The 26,674-nt window shown below is 42.6% G+C and overlaps 1 protein-coding gene across 1 annotated transcript; it reads right to left on the minus strand.

The window, feature by feature from the left end:
- Positions 1-3,620: 3,620 nt before the first annotated feature.
- LOC115180818 (calcium/calmodulin-dependent protein kinase type II delta 2 chain-like) lies at positions 3,621-25,841 on the minus strand (the record flags this gene model as incomplete). The annotated part of the gene is made up of 9 exons (XM_029742972.1): positions 3,621-3,818; positions 7,703-7,743; positions 12,021-12,063; positions 21,822-21,905; positions 23,040-23,162; positions 23,416-23,510; positions 23,732-23,815; positions 24,884-24,986; positions 25,740-25,841. Coding segments are annotated over 9 exons (873 nt in total), but the record flags the coding sequence as incomplete, so codon positions are not given.
- Between the last annotated feature and the right edge of the window lie 833 nt (positions 25,842-26,674).

Genomic DNA, 26,674 nt, shown 5'->3' on the forward strand with positions numbered 1-26,674 from the left:
GGCGGTTACGATGTCGTTTAGGACCTTGAGCGTGGCTGAGGTGCACCCATGACCAGCTCTGAAACCAGATTGCATAGCGGAGAGGGTGCGGTAGGATTCGAAATAGTCGGTAATCTGTTTGTTGACTTGGCTTTCGAAGACCTTAGAAAGGCAATGACCAGACATTATGTCTATATGAATAACCAGACATTATAACTGTATTAATGACCAGACATTATGTCTATATGAATAACCAGACATTATAACTGTATTAATGACCAGACATTGTGTCTGTATGAATGACCAGATATTATAACTGTATTAATGACCAGACATTATGTCTATATGAATAACCAGACATTATAACTGTATTAATGACCAGACATTATGTCTATATGAATAACCAGACATTATAACTGTATTAATGACCAGACATTGTGTCTGTATGAATGACCAGATATTATAACTGTATTAATGACCAGACATTATGTCTATATGAATAACGAGACATTATAACTGTATTAATGACCAGACATTATGTCTATATGAATGACCAGACATTATAACTGTATTAATGACCAGACATTATGTCTATATGAATGACCAGACATTATAACTGTATTAATGACCAGACATTGTGTCTATATGAATAACCAGACATTGTAACTGTATTAATAACCAGACATTATAACTGTATTAATGACCAGACATTGTGTCTATATGAATGACCAGACATTGTGACTGTATTAATGACCAGACATTGTAACTGTATTAATGACCAGACATTGTGTCTATATGAATGACCAGACATTGTGACTGTATTAATGACCAGACATTGTAACTGTATTAATGACCAGACATTGTGTCTATATGAATGACCAGACATTGTGACTGTATGAATGACCAGACATTGTAACTGTATTAATGACCAGACATTGTGACTGTATGAATGACCAGACATTGTAACTGTATTAATGACCAGACATTGTGACTGTATGAATGACCAGACATTGTGACTGTATTAATGAGAGGTCGACCGATTATGATTTTTCAACGCCGATACCGATTATTGGAGTCCCAAAAGGCCGATACCGATTAATCGGCCATTTTTTTCTTCTTTTTGTAATAATGACAATTACAACAATACTGAATTAACACTTATTTTAACTTAATATAATACATCAATAAAATCAATTTAGCCTCAAATAAATAATGAAACATGTTCAATTTGGTTTAAATAATGCAAAAACACAGTGTTGGAGAAGAAAGTAAAAGTGCAGTATGGGCCATGTAAAAAAGCTAAGCTGGTGGTTCCTTTTAACATGAGTCTTCAATATTCCCAGGTAAGTTTTAGGTTGTAGTTATTATAGGAATTATAGGACTATTTCTCTCTATACGATTTGTATTTCATATACCTTTGACTATTGGATGTTCTTATAGGCACTTTAGTATTGCCAGTGTAACAGTATAGCTTCCGTCCTTCTCCTCGCTCCTACCTGGGCTCGAACCAGGAACACATCGACAACAGCCACCCTCGAAGCAGCGTTACCCATGTAGAGCAAGGGGAACAACTACTCCAAGTCTCAGAGCGAGTGACGTTTGAAACGCTATTAGCGCGCACCCCGCTAACTAGCTAGCCATTTCACATCGGTTACACCAGCCTAATCTTGGGAGTTGACAGGCTTGAAGGGGTGGGTATAATTTGTGGAACGTTCCAACAGGAATCTGTTCCAAAAAACGTAAAGTAAAAGGTTGCCAAGCAACAACGCATACAAAGTAGCAACGTATACAAACCTAGCTAACTAGCTGCCGAATAGGCATCAACTCACCACGTAGCTTATTCTTAATGTTTGTCCATAGGCAAACAGACATGTGAGGACAGACATTTTTCGTAATAAACGTGATGAGTGAAAAACGCAATGAAATAGACCACTCCCTACCCGGTATCTTATTCTGCCGCTATACAATTTTGTATGCGTTGTTTTTTGGCAACCTTGTTATTTACGAAGTTTTTGGAATAGATTCCTGTTGGAACGTTCCGCAAATTATACCCACCCAGGTTGAAGTCATAAACCGCTTGAAACACAGCGAAGAGCTGCTGGCAAAAACGCACGAAAGTGCTGTCTGAATGAATGCTTACGAGCCTGCTGGTGCCTACCATCGCTCAGTCAGACTGCTCTATCAAATCATAAACTTAATTATAACATAATAAACACACAGAAATACGAGCCTTTGGTCATTAATATGGTAGAATCCGGAAACTATCATCTCATCTCGTGGAGTGCAATGTAAGGCAGGTGGTTAGAGCGTTGGACTAGTAACCAAGGTTGCAAATACGACTCCCCAAATCCCCCCTGAACAAGGCAGTTAACCCCCGTTTCATTGAAAATAAGAATGTGTTCTTAATCTGACTTGCCTAGTTAAATAAAGGTGTAAAAAAAATGTAAAAAATCGGTGGCCAAAAATACCGATTACCGATTGTTATGAAAACTTGAAATCGGCCCTAATTAATCGGCCATTCCGATTAATCAGTCGACCTCTAGTATTAATGACCAGACATTGTGTCTGTATGAATGACCAGACATTGTGTCTGTATTAATGACCAGACATTGTGTCTGTATGAATGACCAGACATTGTGTCTGTATTAATGACCAGACATTGTGACTGTATTAATGACCAGACATTGTGACTGTATTAATGACCAGACATTGTGACTGTATTAATGACCAGACATTGTGACTGTATTAACGACCAGACATTGTGACTGTATTAACGACCAGACATTGTGACTGTATTAATGACCAGACACTGTGTCTGTATGAATGACCAGACATTGTAACTGTATTAATGACCAGACATTGTGACTGTATTAATGACCAGACATTGTGACTGTATTAATGACCAGACATTGTGACTGTATTAATGACCAGACATTGTGACTGTATTAATGACCAGACACTGTGTCTGTATGAATGACCAGACACTGTGTCTGTATGAATGACCAGACATTGTTTATTTAACAGTTAATGGCTGCTTCACATTCATACATCCAGTGAAATATCTGTGTCATTGTTCAATCTGTGGTAAAATCCTACCGCAAGGTCAATACAGGGAGAAAGAGGGGAGGGGGGGGGGGGTGAGAGGAGGGTGCATTATGTACCAGTGTTGGGGAGGTATGGAGGAGGGAGGGGGGGTGAGAGGAGGGTGTAGTATGTACCAGTGATGGGGAGGGAGTAAAGGGAGGTATGGAGGAGGGAGGGGGGGTGAGAGGAGGGTGTAGTATGTACCAGTGATGGGGAGGGGGGGTGAGAGGAGGGTGCATTATGTACCAGTGATGGGGAGGGGGGGTGAGAGGAGGGTGGGGGGGTGAGAGGAGGGTGTAGTATGTACCAGTGATGGGGAGGGGGGGTGAGAGGAGGGTGGGGGGGTGAGAGGAGGGTGTAGTATGTACCAGTGATGGGGAGGTATGGAGGAGGGAGGGGGGGTGAGAGGAGGGTGCATTATGTACCAGTGATGGGGAGGTATGGAGGAGGGAGGGGGGGTGAGAGGAGGGTGCATTATGTACCAGTGATGGGGAGGTATGGGGAGGGAGGGGGGGTGAGAGGAGGGAAGGGGGGTGAGAGGAGGGTGTAGTATGTACCAGTGCTGGGGAGGTATGGAGGAGGGAGGGGGGGTGAGAGGAGGGTGTAGTATGTACCAGTGCTGGGGAGGTATGGAGGAGGGAGGGGGGGTGAGAGGAGGGTGTAGTATGTACCAGTGCTGGGGTTAAGCTGGTGTCTTTAGGACAGGTCACTGTGTTGGCTTTAGGACAGGTCACTGTGTTGGCTTTGTTGTTCGCCTGTAAAGCAAGTAGTGTAGAGGGAACATCACATCATAAACCTGATCTGATCTGACCCTAACCCTAACCCTAACCCTAACCCTGACCTGATCTGACCTGGGACAAATCTATTCTGGCAACTTTTCTTTAGCTTTTAGCCTTACCTGTACAATGGAATCAGTAGACAGTCTCCTAATGGTTTTACAGTGTATATAGATCCTGTATAACAGGGTTCAATAGACAGTCTCCTAATGGTTTCATAGTGTATATAGATCCTGTATAACAGGGTTCAATAGACGGTCCCCTAATGGTTTCATAGTGTATATAGATCCTGTATAACAGGGTTCAATAGACAGTCCCCTAATGGTTTTATAGTGTATATAGATCCTGTATAACAGGGTTCAATAGACAGTCTCCTAATGGTTTTATAGTGTATATAGATCCTGTATAACAGGGTTCAGTAGACAGTCTCCTAATGGTTTTATAGTGTATATAGATCCTGTATAACAGGGTTCAGTAGACAGTCTCCTAATGGTTTTATAGTGTATATAGATCCTGTATAACAGGGTTCAATAGACAGTCTCCTAATGGTTTCATAGTGTATATAGATCCTACAGGGTTCAATAGACAGTCTCCTAATGGTTTTATAGTGTATATAGATCCTGTATAACAGGGTTCAGTAGACAGTCTCCTAATGGTTTTATAGTGTATATAGATCCTGTATAACAGGGTTCAGTAGACAGTCTCCTAATGGTTTTATAGTGTATATAGATCCTGTATAACAGGGTTCAATAGACAGTCTCCTAATGGTTTCATAGTGTATATAGATCCTACAGGGTTCAATAGACAGTCTCCTAATGGTTTCATAGTGTATATAGATCCTGTATAACAGGGTTCAATAGACAGTCTCCTAATGGTTTTATAGTGTATATAGATCCTGTATAACAGGGTTCAATAGACAGTCCCCTAATGGTTTCATAGTGTATATAGATCCTGTATAACTGGGTTCAATAGACAGTCTCCTAATGGTTTCATAGTGTATATAGATCCTGTATAACTGGGTTCAATAGACAGTCTCCTAATGGTTTCATAGTGTATATAGATCCTGTATAACAGGGTTCAATAGACAGTCTCCTAATGGTTTTATAGTGTATATAGATCCTGTATAACTGGGTTCAATAGACAGTCTCCTAATGGTTTCATAGTGTATATAGATCCTGTATAACAGGGTTCAATAGACAGTCCCCTAATGGTTTCATAGTGTATATAGATCCTGTATAACAGGGTTCAATAGACAGTCCCCTAATGGTTTCATAGTGTATATAGATCCTGTATAACAGGGTTCAATAGACAGTCTCCTAATGGTTTCATAGTGTTTATAGATCCTGTATAACAGGGTTCAATAGACAGTCTCCTAATGGTTTCATAGTGTATATAGATCCTGTATAACAGGGTTCAATAGACAGTCTCCTGATGGTTTCATAGTGTATATAGATCCTGTATAACAGGGTTCAATAGACAGTCTCCTAATGGTTTCATAGTGTATATAGATCCTGTATAACAGGGTTCAATAGACAGTCTCCTAATGGTTTCATAGTGTATATAGATCCTGTATAACAGGGTTCAATAGACAGTCCCCTAATGGTTTCATAGTGTATATAGATCCTGTATAACAGGGTTCAATAGACGGCCCGCCGGTCATTTTATTTGACCCCCTAAGTAAGTATTTTCATTGTCAGACAAAAAGTCTGTAAAATCATCAGGTAACCGGCGATAATTGATTTTAATGTAGGAAATCTGTTCCCAAGTATTCCACACACATATATATAGAGAGCCATGTGCAATTGTATTCCAACGTAATCAATGTTGTAAATTATTAAGTCAAATACTAGGATCTGTTTGGGATTCTTGCGGTCAATTTGCAGTGTACAAATGATTCATAGCTATGTTACGGCCTCTCCGACCGGATGAAGGAGGAAGAATGGGTCCTCGGCTTTTAGTGGGACCCTATGTATAAAGTCATCTTTGTCATTTAATAATCACTTAGTCAAGGGGTGTTGTGCTTGTTTCTGCCAGCAGAGGGGGCTACTCGCTCTAGTGGTTACTTCACACGCTCTCAAGCTACAGTGGCCATCGAGCTAGCCTGCCTAGTCAGTTGAACGGGTGAGAGCCAAACTGTATTCAAGAGACGACAGGATCAGCTAATTGTTTTCAAATGTATTATTAAGGTGTCAGGCTCCCATTCATTCAGAGTACTCATACCAGAGTACTGAGACAGGACTATCTATACCAGAGTACTGAGACGGTCAGACATAGGGCTATCTATACCAGAGTACTGACACAGGACTATCTATACCAGAGTACTGAGACAGGGCTATCTATACCAGAGTACTGACACAGGACTCTCTATAGCAGAGTACTGACACAGGACTATCTATACCAGAGTACTGACACAGGACTATCTATACCAGAGTACTGAGACAGGACTATCTATACCAGAGTACTGACACAGGACTATCTATACCAGAGTACTGAGACGGGACTATCTATACCAGAGTACTGAGACGGTCTGACACAGGACTATCTATACCAGAGTAATGAGACAGGACTATCTATACCAGAGTACTGAGACAGGACTATCTATACCAGAGTACTGAGACAGGGCTATCTATACCAGAGTACTGAGACAGGACTATCTATACCAGAGTACTGACACAGGACTATCTATACCAGAGTACTGAGACAGGACTATCTATACCAGAGTACTGACACAGGAATATCTATACCAGAGTACTGAGACAGGGCTATCTATACCAGAGTACTGACACAGGACTATCTATACCAGAGTACTGAGACAGGACTATCTATACCAGAGTACTGAGACAGGACTATCTATACCAGAGTACTGACACAGGACTATCTATACCAGAGTACTGAGACGGGACTATCTATACCAGAGTACTGAGACGGGACTATCTATACCAGAGTACTGAGACGGGACTATCTATACCAGAGTACTGAGACAGGACTATCTATACCAGAGTACTGAGACGGTCAGACATAGGGCTATCTATACCAGAGTACTGAGACAGGACTATCTATACCAGAGTACTTAGACAGGACTATCTATACCAGAGTACTGAGACGGTCTGAGACAGGACTATCTATACCAGAGTACTGAGACAGGACTATCTATACCAGAGTACTGACACAGGACTATCTATACCAGAGTACTGAGACGGGACTATCTATACCAGAGTACTGACACAGGACTATCTATACCAGAGTACTGAGACGGGACTATCTATACCAGAGTACTGACACAGGACTATCTATACCAGAGTACTGAGACAGGACTATCTATACCAGAGTACTGAGACGGGACTATCTATACCAGAGTACTGAGACAGGACTATCTATACCAGAGTACTGAGACGGTCTGAGACAGGACTATCTATACCAGAGTACTGAGACGGGACTATCTATACCAGAGTACTGAGACGGGACTATCTATACCAGAGTACTGACACAGGACTATCTATACCAGAGTACTGAGACAGGACTATCTATACCAGAGTACTGAGACAGGACTATCTATACCAGAGTACTGAGACGGGACTATCTATACCAGAGTACTGAGACGGGACTATCTATACCAGAGTACTGAGACAGGACTATCTATACCAGAGTACTGAGACGGGACTATCTATACCTAATCTCACATTACAAAACACAGGGCCAATCAGCATCCTACTCTCTAGTTAGTGCACTGCTTTCTTCAGAGGGCCAATCGGCAACCTACTTTCTAATTAGTGCACTGCTTTCTGCAGAGGGCTCTGGCCAAAGGTAGTGTACGATGTAGGGAAACAAAGGGAGCCATTTGGAACACTGCCACAGAAACTCACCTTGACGGCGTCAGCCTTCTTGTTCAGCAGACTCTTGACTGCTGTAGAGAGGAAGAGGAAGAGAGAGAGAGAGAGGAAGGTAAACACCAGTGCTTCACACAGAGACAGACAGCCTCCATAATGCAACAGGGCTGTGTTCATTAGACTCAAAACAAGAGGAAACGTTTTGAAACAGGCAGGGACTAAATGGCTGAATCTGTTAAATGACAGAGACACGTTTCCTTGTGTTTCAAAACTTTTCAAATATAAAGTGATATAAAAGTAATGGTATTAAAGTCATGGTATTAAAGTCAGTATTAAAGTCAGTATTAAAGTCATAGTATTAAAGTCATGGTATTAAAGTCATGGTATTAAAGTCATGGTATTAAAGTCAGTATTAAAGTCATAGTATTAAAGTCATGGTATTAAAGTCAGAATTAAAGTCAGTATTAAAGTCAGTATTAAAGTCATGGTATTAAAGTCAGTATTAAAGTCAGTATTAAAGTCATAGTATTAAAGTCATGGTTTTAAGTCAGTATTAAAGTCAGTATTAAAGTCAGTATTAAAGTCATGGTATTAAAGTCAGTATTAAAGTCAGTATTAAAGTCAGTATTAAAGTCAGTATTAAAGTCATGGTATTAAAGTAATGGTATTAAAGTCAGAATTAAAGTCATGGTATTAAAGTCAGTATTAAAGTCATGGTATTAAAGTCAGAATTAAAGTTATGGTATTAAAGTCAGAATTAAAGTCAGTATTAAAGTAATGATATTAAAGTCAGTATTAAAGTCATTGTATTAAAGTCAGTATTAAAGTCATGGTATTAAAGTCAGAATTAAAGTCAGTATTAAAGTCATGGTGTTAAGTCAGAATTAAAGTCATTGTATTAAAGTCAGTATTAAAGTCATGGTGTTAAGTCAGAATTAAAGTCAGTATTAAAGTCATGGTATTAAAGTCAGAATTAAAGTCAGTATTAAAGTAATGATATTAAAGTCATGGTATTGAAGTCAGTATTAAAGTCATAGTATTAAAGTCAGAATTAAAGTCAGTATTAAAGTCATGGTATTAAAGTCAGTATTAAAGTCATAGTATTAAAGTCAGAATTAAAGTCAGTATTAAAGTCATAGTTTTAAAGTCAGTATTAAAGTCATGGTATTAAAGTCAGAATTAAAGTCAGTATTAAAGTAATGGCATTAAAGTCAGTATTAAAGTCTGTATTAAAGTCAGTATTAAAGTCAGTATTAAAGTCATAGTATTAAAGTCAGAATTAAAGTCATGGTATTAAAGTCAGAATTAAAGTCATGGTATTAAAGTCAGAATTAAAGTCAGTATTAAAGTCATGGTATTAAAGTCATTATTAAAGTCATGGTATTAAAGTCAGTATTAAAGTCATAGTATTAAAGTCAGAATTAAAGTCAGTATTAAAGTCATGGTATTAAAGTCAGTATTAAAGTCATGGTATTAAAGTCAGTATTAAAGTCATGGTATTAAAGTCAGTATTAAAGTCATAGTATTAAAGTCAGAATTAAAGTCAGTATTAAAGTCATAGTATTAAAGTCAGTATTAAAGTTAGTAGTAAAGTCAGAATTAAAGTCAGTATTAAAGTAATGATATTAAAGTCAGTATTAAAGTAATGGCATTAATGTCAGTATTAAAGTCAGTATTAAAGTCATAGTATTAAAGTCATGGTATTAAAGTCAGTATTAAAGTCAGTATTAAAGTCAGAATTAAAGTCATGGTATTAAAGTCATAGTATTAAAGTCAGAATTAAAGTCAGTATTAAAGTCATGGTATTAAAGTCAGTATTAAAGTCAGTATTAAAGTCAGAATTAAAGTCAGTATTAAAGTAATGGTATTAAAGTCAGTATTAAAGTCATAGTATTAAAGTCAGAATTAAAGTCAGTATTAAAGTCATAGTATTAAAGTCAGAATTAAAGTCAGTATTAAAGTCATGGTATTAAAGTCATAGTATTAAAGTCAGAATTAAAGTCAGTATTAAAGTCATAGTGTTAAGTCATAGTATTAAGTCATGGTATTAAAGTCAGTATTAAAGTCATGGTATTAAAGTCAGTATTAAAGTCAGTATTAAAGTCATGGTGTTAAGTCATAGTATTAAGTCATGGTATTAAAGTCAGTATTAAAGTAATTGTATAAAGTAATTGTATAAAATCATTGCATGCATCTGCATCGTCATGCTACAACATATTCTACATATAGTATACACTACATGAAGTATTATGTGAATGTACTATATTCATTATTCATAACATACTGCACATATACTGTATATATACACTACATGGAGTATTCTGTGAATGTGATTGTACTATATTCACTATTCATAACATACTGTATATATTCTACATGACGTATTATATACTATATATATATACACTACATGAACTATTCTGTGAATGTACTATATTCACTATTCATTATATACTGTATATATACTGTATATATACACTACATTAAGTATTCTGTGGATGTGAATGTACTTTATTCACTATTCATAATATACCATTTATATACTGTATATATACACTACATGAAGTATTCTGTGGATGTGAATGTACTATATTCACTATTCATAATATACTGTATATATATACTGTGTATATACTACATGAAGTGTTCTGTTGATGTGAATGTACTGTATTTACTATTCATAATATACCATTTATATACTGTATATATACACTACATGAAGTATTCTGTGGATGTGAATGTACTTTATTCACTATTCATAACATCCTGTTTATATTCAGTGCATTCGGAAAGTATTCAGACCCCTTCACTTTTTCCATATTTTGTTAGGTTACAGACTTATTCTAAAATGTATTAAATTTAAAAAATCCTCAGCAATCTGCACACAATACCCCATAATGGTAAAGTGAAAATAGGTTTTTAGAAATGTTTGCAAATGTATTAAAATTGAAAAACAGATACCTTATTTACATAAGTATTTAGACCCTTTGTTATGAGACTCAAAATTGAGCTCAGGTGCATCCTGTTTCCATTGATCATCCTTGAGATGTTTCTACAACTTGATTGGAGTCCACCTGTGGTAAATTCAATTGATTCGACATGATTTGGAAAGGCACACACCTGTCTATATAAAATCCCACAGTTGACAGAGCATATCAGAGCAAAAACCAAGCCATGAGGTCCGAAGGAAATGTCCGTAGAGCTCCGAGACAGGATTGTGTCGAGGCACAGATCTGGAGAAGGGTACCAAAACATTTCTGCAGCATTGAAGGTCCCCAAGAACACAGTGGCCTCCATCATTCTTAAATGGAAGGAGTTTGGAACCACCAAGACTCTTCCTAGAGCTGGCCGCCCGGCCAAACTGAGCAATCGGGGGAGAAGGGCCTTGGTCAGGGAGGTGACCAAGAACCCGATGGTCACTCTGACAGAGCTCCAGAGTTCCTCTGTGGAGATGGGAGAACCTTCCAGAAGGACAACCATCTCTGCAGCACTCCACCAATCAGGCCGTTATGGTAAAGTGGCTGCCACTCCTCAGGTAAAAGGCACATGACAGCCCGCTTGGAGTTTGCCAAAAGGCACCAAAAGGACTCTCAGACCACGAGAAACAAGATTTCAGTAGTTTTTTTTAAGATACATTTTTGCTTTGTTATTATGGGGTATTGTGTTTAGATTGAAAAACAACAATTTAATCAATTTTAGAATAAGGCTGTAACGTAAAAAAAATGTGGATAAAGTCAAGGGATCCGCATACTTCCCAATGCACTGTGTATATGTACTATTATAAAATCAAGATGTGTTAAAAGGGATATTCACACTACTGAGTCGAACCAAACGAAGCTGTACTGAGCTGGCCATGGTTACGCATCCTAACGTAGTTACTGTAACCGTGCCGACGAGACAATGTGTATAGAAAATATCAGAGCCCGCGCAGTTTGGTTGGGGTCGGCCCGATAGTGTGAAAGGGGTATAAGAGCACCGACAAAGGGTGTGACATGAGACCCTGGCCACTGATTGGCTGACAGAGAGGAAGTGACATGAAACCCTGGCCACTGATTGGCTGACAGAGAGGAAGTGAGTTCTTACCTCGAAGGGTACCACATCCCAAACAAAGGACGTAAAGAAATAAAAAAACAATTAAAAAGAAGAAAATGATTAATTGTAAAGAAAAAAGAAAATCGGATTATTTAATTCTAAAGAAAAGCATAAATAAAAATAACTGCAAAACAGTCAGATATGGGGAGTAAAGTGAAATTACTTTTGGAGTTTTACACACAGAAAGAGAGAGAGAGAGAGAGACAGAGAGACAGAGAGAAGGACAGAGAGAGAAGGAGACAGAGCGAGAGTGAGGACGTACCTGAGAAGTTTTTTGTTACCAGCAGTGTGGTCAAAATGGCTCCCTGAAAGAGTGGAGGGGACAGAAAGAACGGAGGGAAGGATGGAGAGAGCAGAAAAGAGGAGGGGAGGAGAGAGCAGAAAAGAGGAGGGGAGGAGAGAGCAGAAAAGAGGAGGTGAGGAGGGAGCAGAAAAGAGGAGGGGAGGAGAGAGCAGAAAAGAGGAGGGGAGGAGAGAGCAGAAAAGAGGAGGGGAGGAGAGAGCAGAAAAGAGGAGGGGAGGAGAGAGCAGAAAAGAGGAGGGGAGGAGAGAGCAGAAAAGAGGAGAGGAGGAGAGAGCAGAAAAGAGGAGGTGAGGAGGGAGCAGAAAAGAGGAGGGGAGGAGGGAGCAGAAAAGAGGAGGGGAGGAGAGAGCAGAAAAGAGGAGGTGAGGAGAGAGCAGAAAAGAGGAGGTGAGGAGAGAGCAGAAAAGAGGAGGGGAGGAGAGAGCAGAAAAGAGGAGGGGGAGGAGGAGAGCAGAAAAGAGGAGGGGAGGAGAGAGCAGAAAAGAGGAGGTGAGGAGAGAGCAGAAAAGAGGAGGGGAGGAGAGAGCAGAAAAGAGGAGGGAAGGAGAGAACAATTCAATAATTAAAGATTGTTAGAAAAGAGGAATGTTAATAAAAAAGAGAGAAGAAGAACAGCAGGGTTACTATAGTCTCTACTGGAGGACTGATCATTACAGCAGTGGTACTATAGTCTCTACTGGAGGACTGATCATTACAGCAGGGTTACTATAGTCTCTACTGGAGGACTGATCATTACAGCAGTGGTACTATAGTCTCTACTGGAGGACTGATCATTACAGCAGGGTTACTATAGTCTCTACTGGAGGACTGATCATTACAGCAGGGTTACTATAGTCTCTACTGGAGGACTGATCATTACAGCAGTGGTACTATAGTCTCTACTGGAGGACTGATCATTACAGCAGGGTTACTATAGTCTCTACTGGAGGACTGATCATTACAGCAGTGGTACTATAGTCTCTACTGGAGGACTGATCATTACAGCAGTGGTACTATAGTCTCTACTGGAGGACTGATCATTACAGCAGTGGTACTATAGTCTCTACTGGAGGACTGATCATTACAGCAGTGGTACTATAGTCTCTACTGGAGGACTGATCATTACAGCAGTGGTACTATAGTCTCTACTGGAGGACTGATCATTACAGCAGTGGTACTATAGTCTCTACTGGAGGACTGATCATTACAGCAGGGTTACTATAGTCTCTACTGGAGGACTGATCATTACAGCAGGGTTACTATAGTCTCTACTGGAGGACATATCATTACAGCAGGGTTACTATAGTCTCTACTGGAGGACTGATCATTACAGCAGGGTTACTATAGTCTCTACTGGAGGACTGATCATTACAGCAGGGTTACTATAGTCTCTACTGGAGGACTGATCATTACAGCAGGGTTACTATAGTCTCTACTGGAGGACTGATCATTACAGCAGGGTTACTATAGTCTCTACTGGAGGACTGATCATTACAGCAGGGTTACTATAGTCTCTACTGGAGGACTGATCATTACAGCAGTGGTACTATAGTCTCTACTGGAGGACTGATCATTACAGCAGTGGTACTATAGTCTCTACTGGAGGACTGATCATTACAGCAGGGTTACTATAGTCTCTACTGGAGGACTGATCATTACAGCAGGGTTACTATAGTCTCTACTGGAGGACTGATCATTACAGCAGGGTTACTATAGTCTCTACTGGAGGACTGATTCATTACAGCAGGGTTACTATAGTCTCTACTGGAGGACTGATCATTACGCAGGGTTACTATAGTCTCTACTGGAGGACTGATCATTACAGCAGGGTTACTATAGTCTCTACTGGAGGACTGATCATTACAGCAGGGTTACTATAGTCTCTACTGGAGGACTGATCTTACAGCAGGGTTACTATAGTCTCTACTGGAGGACTGATCATTACAGCAGGGTACTATAGTCTCTACTGGAGGACTGATCATTACAGCAGGGTTACTATAGTCTCTACTGGAGGACTGATCATTACAGCAGGGTTACTATAGTCTCTACTGGAGGACTGATCATTACAGCAGGGTTACTATAGTCTCTACTGGAGGACTGATCATTACAGCAGGGTTACTATAGTCTCTACTGGAGGACTGATCATTACAGCAGTGGTACTATAGTCTCTACTGGAGGACTGATCATTACAGCAGGGTTACTATAGTCTCTACTGGAGGACTGATCATTACAGCAGGGTTACTATGGTCTCTACTGGAGGACTGATCATTACAGCAGGGTTACTATAGTCTCTACTGGAGGACTGATCATTACAGCAGGGTTACTATAGTCTCTACTGGAGGACTGATCATTACAGCAGGGTTACTATGGTCTCTACTGGAGGACTGATCATTACAGCAGGGTTACTATAGTCTCTACTGGAGGACTGATCATTACAGCAGGGTTACTATAGTCTCTACTGGAGGACTGATCATTACAGCAGTGGTACTATAGTCTCTACTGAAGGACTGATCATTACAGCAGTGGTACTATAGTCTCTACTGGAGGACTGATCATTACAGCAGTGGTACTATAGTCTCTACTGGAGGACTGATCATTACAGCAGTGGTACTATAGTCTCTACTGGAGGACTGATCATTACAGCAGGGTTACTATAGTCTCTACTGGAGGACTGATCATTACAGCAGGGTTACTATAGTCTCTACTGGAGGACTGATCATTACAGCAGTGGTACTATAGTCTCTACTGGAGGACTGATCATTACAGCAGTGGTACTATAGTCTCTACTGAAGGACTGATCATTACAGCAGTGGTACTATAGTCTCTACTGGAGGACTGATCATTACAGCAGTGGTACTATAGTCTCTACTGGAGGACTGATCATTACAGCAGTGGTACTATAGTCTCTACTGGAGGACTGATCATTACAGCAGTGGTACTATAGTCTCTACTGGAGGACTGATCATTACAGCAGTGGTACTATAGTCTCTACTGAGGGACTGATCATTACAGCAGTGGTACTATAGTCTCTACTGGAGGACTGATCATTACAGCAGTGTTACTATAGTCTCTACTGGAGGACTGATCATTACAGCAGGGTTACTATAGTCTCTACTGGAGGACTGATCATTACAGCAGTGGTACTATAGTCTCTACTGGAGGACTGATCATTACAGCAGGGTTACTATAGTCTCTACTGGAGGACTGATCATTACAGCAGTGGTACTATAGTCTCTACTGAAGGACTGATCATTTCAACAGACAACAGCAGGGTTACTATAGTCTCTACTGGAGGACTGATCATTACAGCAGTGGTACTATAGTCTCTACTGGAGGACTGATCATTACAGCAGTGGTACTATAGTCTCTACTGGAGGACTGATCATTTCAACAGACAACAGCAGTGGTACTATTGTCTCTACTGGAGGACTGATCATTACAGCAGTGGTACTATAGTCTCTACTGAAGGACTGATCATTTCAACAGCAGTGGTACTATAGTCTCTACTGAAGGACTGATCATTTCAACAGACAACAGCAGTGGTACTATAGTCTCTACTGAAGGACTGATCATTTCAACAGACAACAGCAGTGGTACTATAGTCTCTACTGAAGGACTGATCATTTCAACAGACAACAGCAGTGGTATTATAGTCTCTACTGGAGGACTGATCATTTCAACAGACAACAGCAGTGGTACTATAGTCTCTACTGAAGGACTGATCATTTCAACAGACAACAGAAGTGGTATTATAGTCTCTACTGAAGGACTGATCATTTCAACAGACAACAGCAGTGGTACTATAGTCTCTACTGAAGGACTGATCATTTCAACAGACAACAGCAGTGGTACTATAGTCTCTACTGAAGGACTGATCATTACAGCAGACAACAGCAGTGGTACTATAGTCTCTACTGAAGGACTGATCATTACAGCAGACAACAGCAGTGGTACTATAGTCTCTACTGAAGGACTGATCATTTCAACAGACAACAGCAGTGGTACTATAGTCTCTACTGAAGGACTGATCATTTCAACAGACAACAGCAGTGGTACTATAGTCTCTACTGAAGGACTGATCATTTCAACAGACAACAGCAGTGGTACTATAGTCTCTACTGAAGGACTGATCATTTCAACAGACAACAGCAGTGGTACTATAGTCTCTACTGAAGGACTGATCATTTCAACAGACAACAGCAGTGGTACTATAGTCTCTACTGAAGGACTGATCATTTCAAAGCAGGTGGAAAGGGGGGGAGAGAGAGAGAGAGAAGGGTGTGTGCTTGGCTGCATCTATATAAGGGACTGCTCTTTTTTTTTTTTAAGGATATTTATTGTGATATTTTCTTTTTGACAATAATATAAAACTGAAACAGAACTGTAGAATGAAATATTATGAACAAATGAAAAATGATTGGAAAGTGCACTCCTTTTGATCAGACCCCTATGTGCCTTGTAGTAGTGCACAGTATAGGGAATAGGGTAAGGGTACAGGGAATAGGGTATAGGGTACAGGGAATAGGGTACAGGGAATAGGGTACAGGGAATAGGGTACAGGGAATAGGGTATAGGGTACAGGGAATAGGGTACAGGGAATAGGGAATAGGGAATAGGGTACAGGGTACAGGGAATAGGGTACAGGGAATAGGGTACAGGGAATAGGGAATAGGGAATAGGGAATAGGGTACAGGGAATAGGGTACGGGGAATAGGGTATAGGGTACAGGGAATAGGGAATAGGGAATAGGGTACAGGGAATAGGGTATAGGGTATAGGGAATAGGGTATAGGGTACAGGGAATAGAGATTAGGGTATAGGGAATAGGGTATAGGGTATGGGTACAGGGAATAGGGAATAGGGTACAGGGAATAGGGTACAGGGAATAGGGTATAGGGTAAAGGGAATAGGGTATGGGTACAGGGAATAGGGTATAGGGTATAGGGAATAGGGTATAGGGAATAGGGTATGGGTACAGGGAATAGGGTATGGGTACAGTGAATAAGGTACAGGGTATAGGGTATAGGGATAGGGTACAGGGAATAGGGTACTAGGGTTAGGGTCGGGGAATGGGTACAGGGAATAGGGTATAGGGTATAGGGAATAGGGTACAGGGTATAGGGTACAGGGTGTAGGGTATAGGGAGTAGGGTATAGGGTACAGGGTATAGGGTACAGGGTATAGGGAATAGGGTACAGGGTATAGGGTACAGGGTATAGGGTACAGGGAATAGGGTACAGGGTGTAGGGTACAGGGTGTAGGGTACAGGGTGTAGGGTATAGAGAGTAGGGTATAAGGAATAGGGCATAGGGCATAGTGTATTGGGAATAGGGTATAGGAATACGGAATAGAGCTCTGGGTAGACAGTAGAGTACGGTATAGGGAATAGAGCTCTGGGTAGACAGTAGAGTACGGTATAGGGAATAGAGCTCTGGGTAGACAGTAGAGTACGGTATAGGGAATAGAGCTCTGGGTAGACAGTAGAGTACGGTATAGGGAATAGAGCTCTGGGTAGACAGTAGAGTACGGTATAGGGAGAGCTCTGGGTAGAACAGTAGAGTACGGTAGAGGGTAATGTAGAGCTCTGTAGACAGTAAGTACGGTATAGGGTATAGAGCTCTGGGTAGACAGTAGAGTACGGTATAGGGAATAGAGCTCTGGGTAGACAGTAAGTACGGTATAGGAATAGAGCTCTGGGTAGACGTACGGTATAGGGTAATAGAGCTCTGGGTAACAGTAGAGTACGGTATAGGGTAATAGAGCTCTGGGGTAGACAGTAGAGTACGTATAGGTATAGAGCTCTGGGTAGACAGTAGAGTACGGTATAGGGAATAGAGCTCTGGGTAGACAGTAGAGTACGGTATATGGGACTAGAGCTCTGGGTAGACAGTAGAAAGACGGTATAGGGTAATAGAGCTCTGGGTAGACAGTAGAGTACGGTATAGGGAATAGAGCTCTGGGTAGACAGTAGAGTACGGTAATAGGGAATAGAGCTCTGGGTAGACAGTAGAGTACGGTATAGGGAATAGAGCTCTGGGTAGACAGTAGAGTACGGTATAGGGTATAGAGCTCTGGGTAGACAGTAGAGTACGGTATAGGGAATAGAAGCTCTGGGTAGACCAGTAGAGTACGGTATAGGGTATAGAGCTCTGGGTAGACAGTAGAGTACGGTATAGGGAATAGAGCTCTGGGTAGACAGTAGAGTACGGTATAGGGAATAGAGCTCTGGGTAGACAGTAGAGTACGGGTATAGGGAATAGAGCTCTGGGTAGACAGTAGAGTACGGTAATAGGGTATAGAGCTCTGGGTAGACAGTAGAGTACGGTATAGGGAAATAGAGCTCTGGGTAGACAGTAGAGTACGGTATAGGGAATAGAGCTCTGGGTAGACAGTAGAGTACGTATAGGGAATAGGCTCTGGGTAGACAGTAGAGTACGGTATAGGGAATAGAGCTCTGGGTAGACAGTAGAGTACGGTATAGGGAATAGAGCTCTGGGTAGACAGTAGAGTACGGTATAGGGAATAGAGCTCTGGGTAGACAGTAGAGTACGGTATAGGGAATAGAGCTCTGGGTAGACAGTAGAGTACGGTATAGGGAATAGAGCTCTGGGTAGACAGTAGAGTACGGTATAGGGATAGAGCTCTGGGTAGACAGTAGAGGACGGTATAGGGAATAGAGCTCTGGGTAGACAGTAGAGTACGGTATAGGGATATAGAGCTCTGGGTAGACAGTAGAGTACGGTATAGGGTATAGAGCTCTGGGTAGACAGTAGAGTACGGTATAGGGAATAGAGCTCTGGGTAGACAGTAGAGTACGGTATAGGGAATAGAGCTCTGGGTAGACAGTAGAGTACGGTATAGGGTATAGAGCTCTGGGTAGACAGTAGAGTACGGTATAGGGAATAGAGCTCTGGGTAGACAGTAGAGTACGGTATAGGGTATAGAGCTCTGGGTAGACAGTAGAGTACGGTATAGGGATAGAGCTCTGGGTAGACAGTAGAGTACGGTATAGGGAATAGAGCTCTGGGTAGACAGTAGAGTACGGTATAGGGAATAGAGCTCTGGGTAGACAGTAGAGTACGGTATAGGGTATAGAGCTCTGGGTAGACAGTAGAGTACGGTATAGGGAATAGAGCTCTGGGTAGACAGTAGAGTACGGTATAGGGAATAGAGCTCTGGGTAGACAGTAGAGTACGGTATAGGGAATAGAGCTCTGGGTAGACAGTAGAGTACGGTATAGGGAATAGAGCTCTGGGTAGACAGTAGAGTACGGTATAGGGAATAGAGCTCTGGGTAGACAGTAGAGTACGGTATAGGGTATAGAGCTCTGGGTAGACAGTAGAGTACGGTATAGGGTATAGAGCTCTGGGTAGACAGTAGAGTACGGTATAGGGAATAGAGCTCTGGGTAGACAGTAGAGTACGGTATAGGGAATAGAGCTCTGGGTAGACAGTAGAGTACGGTATAGGGAATAGAGCTCTGGGTAGACAGTAGTGCACGGTATAGGGAATAGAGCTCTGGGTAGACAGTAGAGTACGGTATAGGGTATAGAGCTCTGGGTAGACAGTAGAGTACGGTATAGGGAATAGAGCTCTGGGTAGACAGTAGAGTACGGTATAGGGAATAGAGCTCTGGGTAGACAGTAGAGTACGGTATAGGGAATAGAGCTCTGGGTAGACAGTAGAGTACGGTATAGGGAATAGAGCTCTGGGTAGACAGTAGAGTACGGTATAGGGTATAGAGCTCTGGGTAGACAGTAGAGTACGGTATAGGGTATAGAGCTCTGGGTAGACAGTAGAGTACGGTACAGGGAATAGAGCTCTGGGTAGACAGTAGAGTCTGGTATAGGGAATAGAGCTCTGGGTAGACAGTAGAGTACGGTATAGGGTATAGAGCTCTGGGTAGACAGTAGAGTACGGTATAGGGAATAGAGCTCTGGGTAGACAGTAGAGTACGGTATAGGGTATAGAGCTCTGGGTAGACAGTAGAGTACGGTATAGGGATAGAGCTCTGGGTAGACAGTAGAGTACGGTATAGGGAATAGAGCTCTGGGTAGACAGTAGAGTACGGTATAGGGAATAGAGCTCTGGGTAGACAGTAGAGTACAGTATAGGGAATAGAGCTCTGGGTAGACAGTAGAGTACGGTATAGGGAATAGAGCTCTGGGTAGACAGTAGAGTACGGTATAGGGAATAGAGCTCTGGATAGACAGTAGAGTACGGTATAGGGTATAGAGCTCTGGGTAGACAGTAGAGTACGGTATAGGGAATAGAGCTCTGGGTAGACAGTAGAGTACGGTATAGGGAATAGAGCTCTGGGTAGACAGTAGTGCACGGTATAGGGAATAGAGCTCTGGGTAGACAGTAGAGTACGGTATAGGGTATAGAGCTCTGGGTAGACAGTAGAGTACGGTATAGGGAATAGAGCTCTGGGTAGACAGTAGTGCACGGTATAGGGAATAGAGCTCTGGGTAGACAGTAGAGTACGGTATAGGGAATAGAGCTCTGGGTAGACAGTAGAGTACGGTATAGGGAATAGAGCTCTGGGTAGACAGTAGAGTACGGTATAGGGAATAGAGCTCTGGGTAGACAGTAGAGTACGGTATAGGGAATAGAGCTCTGGGTAGACAGTAGAGTACGGTATAGGGAATAGAGCTCTGGGTAGACAGTAGAGTACGGTATAGGGTATAGAGCTCTGGGTAGACAGTAGAGTACGGTATAGGGTATAGAGCTCTGGGTAGAGTACGGTATAGGGAATAGAGCTCTGGGTAGACAGTAGAGTACGGTACAGGGAATAGAGCTCTGGGTAGACAGTAGAGTACGGTATAGGGTATAGAGCTCTGGGTAGACAGTAGAGTACGGTATAGGGTATAGAGCTCTGGGTAGACAGTAGAGTACGGTATAGGGAATAGAGCTCTGGGTAGACAGTAGAGTACGGTATAGGGAATAGAGCTCTGGGTAGACAGTAGAGTACGGTATAGGGAATAGAGCTCTGGGTAGACAGTAGAGTACGGTATAGGGAATAGAGCTCTGGGTAGATAGTAGAGTACGGTACAGGGAATAGAGCTCTGGGTAGACAGTAGAGTACGGTATAGGGAATAGAGCTCTGGGTAGACAGTAGAGTACGGTATAGGGAATAGAGCTCTGGGTAGACAGTAGAGTACGGTGTAGGGTATAGAGCTCTGGGTAGACAGTAGAGTACGGTATAGGGAATAGAGCTCTGGGTAGACAGTAGAGTACGGTATAGGGAATAGAGCTCTGGGTAGACAGTAGAGTACGGTATAGGGAATAGAGCTCTGGGTAGACAGTAGAGTACGGTATAGGGAATAGAGCTCTGGGTAGACAGTAGAGTACGGTATAGGGAATAGAGCTCTGGGTAGACAGTAGAGTACGGTATAGGGTATAGAGCTCTGGGTAGACAGTAGAGTACGGTATAGGGAATAGAGCTCTGGGTAGACAGTAGAGTACGGTATAGGGTATAGAGCTCTGGGTAGACAGTAGAGTACGGTATAGGGAGAAGAGCTCTAGTTAGACAATAGAGTACGGTATAGGGAATAGAGCACTGGGTGGACAGTAGAGTACGGTATAGGGAATAGAGCTCTGGGTAGACAGTAGAGTACGGTATAGGGTATAGAGCTCTGGGTGGACAGTAGAGTACGGTATAGGGAATAGAGCTCTGGGTAGACAGTAGAGTACGGTATAGGGAATAAAGCTCTGGGTAGACAGAGACACATACCTTGCGTTTCTGATTAGAACAGAGGACAGTGAAAGAGGAGAGTTACCTTCAGTTTCCGCCTGGCGTTGAACTTCTTCAGACACTCCACAGTCTCCTGCCTGTGCATCATGGAAGCTACAGTGGACCGTTGCTGCAGACAGAGAACATAAATGTTTGCTGTTCATTTTTATTATTTATTTCACTTTTGTATATTATTTACTTCACTTGCGTTGGCAATGTTTTTCTACTGTATTATTGACTGTATGTTTGTTTTACTCCATGTGTAACTCTGTGTTGTTGTATGTTGTCACACTGCTTTGCTTAATCTTGGCCAGGTCGCAGTTGTAAATGAGAACTTGTTCTCAACTTGCCTACCTGGTTAAATAAAGGTGACATAAATAAATTAAAAATGTAACATATGTTTCCCCATGCCAATAAAGCCCCTTGAATTGAATGTAATTGAATAGAGAGAGAGAATGTATTTTATACAGGGGATTCCATTGAGACGAAGGGTCTCATTTCCAATGATGTTGTGAGGACAACAATTCCAATAATCAATATGATCAATACAATAAACAATACAAATATTTAAACTACAAGATACAGTAACAGATACAGATACATTACACGATATTTACGGTAATCAAAACAATTAGAAATCTCATTAGGGTTTTAAACTGCCCTAGCGGCACTGGGGAATCCAGATGAGGAGAGCTCAAACTACAAGGAGGATTTACCAAACTTAGTAGAGACAAGAGGGACCTCAACAGGTAACCAACCCTTATACTGGTATATTTCAACTAGGAAGTGAAGCGAGGTTTGTTGGAGCAGAGCTTTGTAAACAACGTGATGAGTAATGAATAGATCTATAGGACTTTACTGAGGGACCAGACAACCTGTTCATACAGGATGTAGTGGTGAGTATTACAACTGTCCCCTGTGTGTGTGTGTGTGTGTGTGTGTTTCTGTGTGTGTGTGTGTGTGTGTTTCTGTGTGTGTGTGTTTCTGTGTGTGTGTGTTTCTGTGTGTTTCTGTGTGTGTGTGTTTCTGTGTGTGTGTGTTTCTGTGTGTTTCTGTGTGTGTGTGTACGCGTGTTTCTGTGTGTGTGTGTGTGTGTGTGTGTTTCTGTGTGTTTCTGTGTGTGTGTGTGTGTGTGTGTGTGTGTGTGTGTACGCGTGTTTCTGTGTGTGTGTGTGCGTGCGTGCGTGCGTGTGTGTGTACGCGTGTTTCTGTGTGTGTGTGTGTGTGTGTGTGTGTGTGTGTGTGTGCGTGTGTGTGTCCATACACAGATCCAGGGGTGTTTCAGGGCCTCTGCGGTGGTGATGCGTTTGCCGGGGTTGATGGTCAACATCTTATTGATCAGGTCTTTGGCATCAGGAGTCACTGTGTCCCACTCTGGAGACGGGAACTATAGACACACACATTACACACAATCAGTCAATCAATCAATCAATCAATACATTCCACCATTCTGTCTATTCATTCATTTCCAACACAAGTGAAGAGAGAGACAGAGAGAGAGAGAGACAGAGAGAAAGAGAGACAGAGAGAGTGAGAGAGATAGAGAGAGCGAGATGGAGAGTGAGGGAGAGATGGAGAGAGAGTTAGAGAGAGAACAACAGATAAACATAAACAGAGAGATAGGGGTTGGTAGTTCTCACATCGTAGGCTCCAGCCTTGATCTGCTGGTACAGTCTGTGCTGGTCCTCGTCCCAGAAGGGAGGGTAACCGACCAATAGGATGTACAGGATCACCCCTGACAGGAAAACACACACGCTAATCATCACCCACAGATCAAAACAACACAGTCTTGACCCCAAACTGACCCCTTTTTGAAATTTCACTTCCTGAATTGGAATGGAATTGAGCCAACTTTCAGCAGGGAACAATGATTTGGAACAATCACATAGAAGTATGTTATTTAGTTTAGTTCCAGGGTAAAGGTCAAAGGTTAGAGATTAAAGGTTGTTTGTTTACCACAGGCCCACAAGTCCACAGGCTTCCCATATGGGTCTTTTCTCAGGACCTCTGGAGACAGGTAGCCTGGAGTACCAGCAAAACCTGTAGGGGAGGAGAGAGGGTGGGAGGGATAGAGAGGGAGGGATAGGGAAAGGGAGGGAGGGAGGGAGGGACGAGAGAGGGAGGGGGAGGGAGGGAGGGAAGGGGGGGAGGGAGGCAGGCAGGGAGGGAGGAGAGAGGGAGGGGGGAGGGAGGGAGGGGGGAGGGATAGGAAGAGGGAGGGGGGATGGGAAGGGGGGAAGGAAGGGGGGAGGGAGGGAGGGAGGCAGGGAGGGAGGAGCGAGGGAGGGGGAGAGAGGGAGGGGGGAGGGAGGGAAGGGGGAGGGAGAGGGAGAGGGAGGGGGGGGGGAGGGGAGGGAGGGAAGGGGGAGGGATAGGGAGAGGGAGGGGGGGAGGGAGGGATGAGAGAGGAAGGGGGAGGGAGGGAGGGAGGGAGGGGGGATGGGGAGGGAGAGGGAGGGAGGGGGGAGGGATCGGAAGAGGGAGAGGGAGGGAGGGAGGGAGGGGAGAGGGAGGGATAGGGAGAGGGAGGGGGAGGGATAGGGAGAGGGAGGGAGGGAGGGAGGGATAGGGAGAGGGAGAATACATGGATGAGTATATCAATGGTTTGATTGATTGATTGATTGATTGATTGATTTGAGTAATTGTTTCAGCAAATAATTCATTGATTACTTGAGTGAGTCATTGATTGATTAAATCGATTAATCAGTACATTTTTACATTTTAGTGATTCTTATCCAGAGTGACTTACAGGGCAAATCAACAGATTTTCACCTAGTCAGCTTGGGGATTCGAACCAGTGACCTTTCTTTTAACCGTTAGGCTACCTGCTGCCCTGACCATTTAAAAGTGGTAAGAGGCCAAGTCTGTATGTCCTCTAACACTCACACTAGTGTGCAGACCCGACCCGACTTATCCAGAGTGACCCGACCCGACCTGCACTGTGCTGGCTGGCATTATTCATTTTCCCATTAGCCTTTCCATCACAGTACCAGAAACTACAGTGGACTCGTACTCAGGCCAGCCGAGTACAGCTCGGCTTGGTTCAGCTCAGTGAAAACACACACTGTGTCCCGTCCCATAGGAGAGAAGCCAGTCCACGGTACTCACCAAACCATGCCTGTTGGTCGGCCTGCACCTCGATGGCGAGCCCAAAGTCAGCTAGCTTAACCGCCGCCCCCTTCAGCTTACTGGCCAATAGGAGGTTCTCAGGCTGGAGGGGGGCGGAGTCAAATGGGTTAGAGGTAACAAGACGCTCCGGGTAACCGTTGGCCGTAGACACAGATGTACAATCAGCTTTAGCCTCACGCAAAGATGTCACTATCTGGCCAAGCTGCAAAGTCAGAACCTGCCCCCCCACCCATCTATTTCTACAATTTATCTTAAATCTAAACTTAACAACACTGCTAACCTTATACCTACCCCTAACCTTAAATTAAGACCAAATAACTCAAATATACTGTATGATTTCATACAATTTTAAGATATAGACAATTTTTGAGTTTGCAGCTTGGCCATCTAGTGGCAACCATTAGGACTAAACTGAGCTTAGATCAGTGTCTAGGGGCAACTTGATCCTACAGACACACACAAAGAGAGACAAAGAGACAACGGTTGAACAGGGACACACTAACACAACAACACACTGTGGCATAAATACATACAGACACACACAGACAAAGAAACCCACACACAAACACACAGACAGACACACACAGACACACACAGACACAGACACACACAGACACACACACAGACACACAGACACACACACACACACAGACACACACACACACAGACACACACAGACACACACACACACACACACAGACACACACACACACACACAGACACACACAGACACACACACACAGACACCTTCAGATGTCCAATGTAAAACATGGGGTGATGGTGATGGTGATGATTATGGTGATGATGATGGTGATGATGGTCTGACCATACAAACCTTCAGGTCCCTGTGAACGATACCATTGACATGGCAGTGATGAACACTCTCTACAATCTGCTGTATGCAATGACTGAAGGAGGAGAGACAGAAAAGAGAGAGAGAAGAAAGAGGAGAGAGAGAGAAAAGAGAGGAGAGAGGAGAGAGAGAGAGAGGAGAGAGAGAGAGAAAGAGGAGAGAGGAGAGAGAGGAGTGAAGAGAGAGAGAGGAGAGAGGAGAGAGAGGAGTGAAGAGAGAGAGGAGAGAGGAGAGAGAGGAGAGAGAGAGGGTAGTGAAGAGAGATAGAGAGAGGAGAGAGAGAGAGGAGAGAGAGAGGAGTGAAGAGAGAGAGAGAGAGGAGAGAGAGAGAGGAGAGAGAGAGGAGTGAAGAGAGAGAGAGAGAGGAGAGAGAGAGAGAGAGAGAGAGGAGATTGAGAGAGAGAGAGAGAGAGAGGAGAGAGAGAGAGAGAGAGGAGAGAGAGAGAGAGAGAGGAGTGAGAGAGAGAGAGAGGAGAGGAGAGAGGAGAGAGAGAGGAGTGAAGAGAGAGAGAGAGAGGAGAGAGAGAGAGGAGAGACGAGAGAGAGGATTGAAGAGAGAGAGAGGAGAGAGAGAGAAAAGAGAGGAGAGATAAATAGACAGGGGAGAAACATCTTATTATATAAACAACGGTTTGATAAAGACACTGACCAAATGTTCAACAATAAAACGCAGAAAATACCATATACTGTGTTTCTGTGCCTGTTTCTGTCAGAGACAAAGGTCTACTCTCTGTTTGATCAGAGTAAAGTAACAGCCCACTACAGATTACAGAGTTAAACAATACTCTCTCTGTTTGATCAGAGTAAAGTAATAGCCCACTACAGATTACAGTGTTAAACAATACTCTCTCTGTTTGATCAGAGTAAAGAAACAGCCCACTACAGATTACAGAGTTAAACAATACTCTCTCTGTTTG

This window comes from Salmo trutta, unplaced genomic scaffold (assembly GCF_901001165.1).
Source record: "Salmo trutta unplaced genomic scaffold, fSalTru1.1, whole genome shotgun sequence".
Taxonomy (NCBI): Eukaryota; Metazoa; Chordata; class Actinopteri; order Salmoniformes; family Salmonidae; genus Salmo; species Salmo trutta.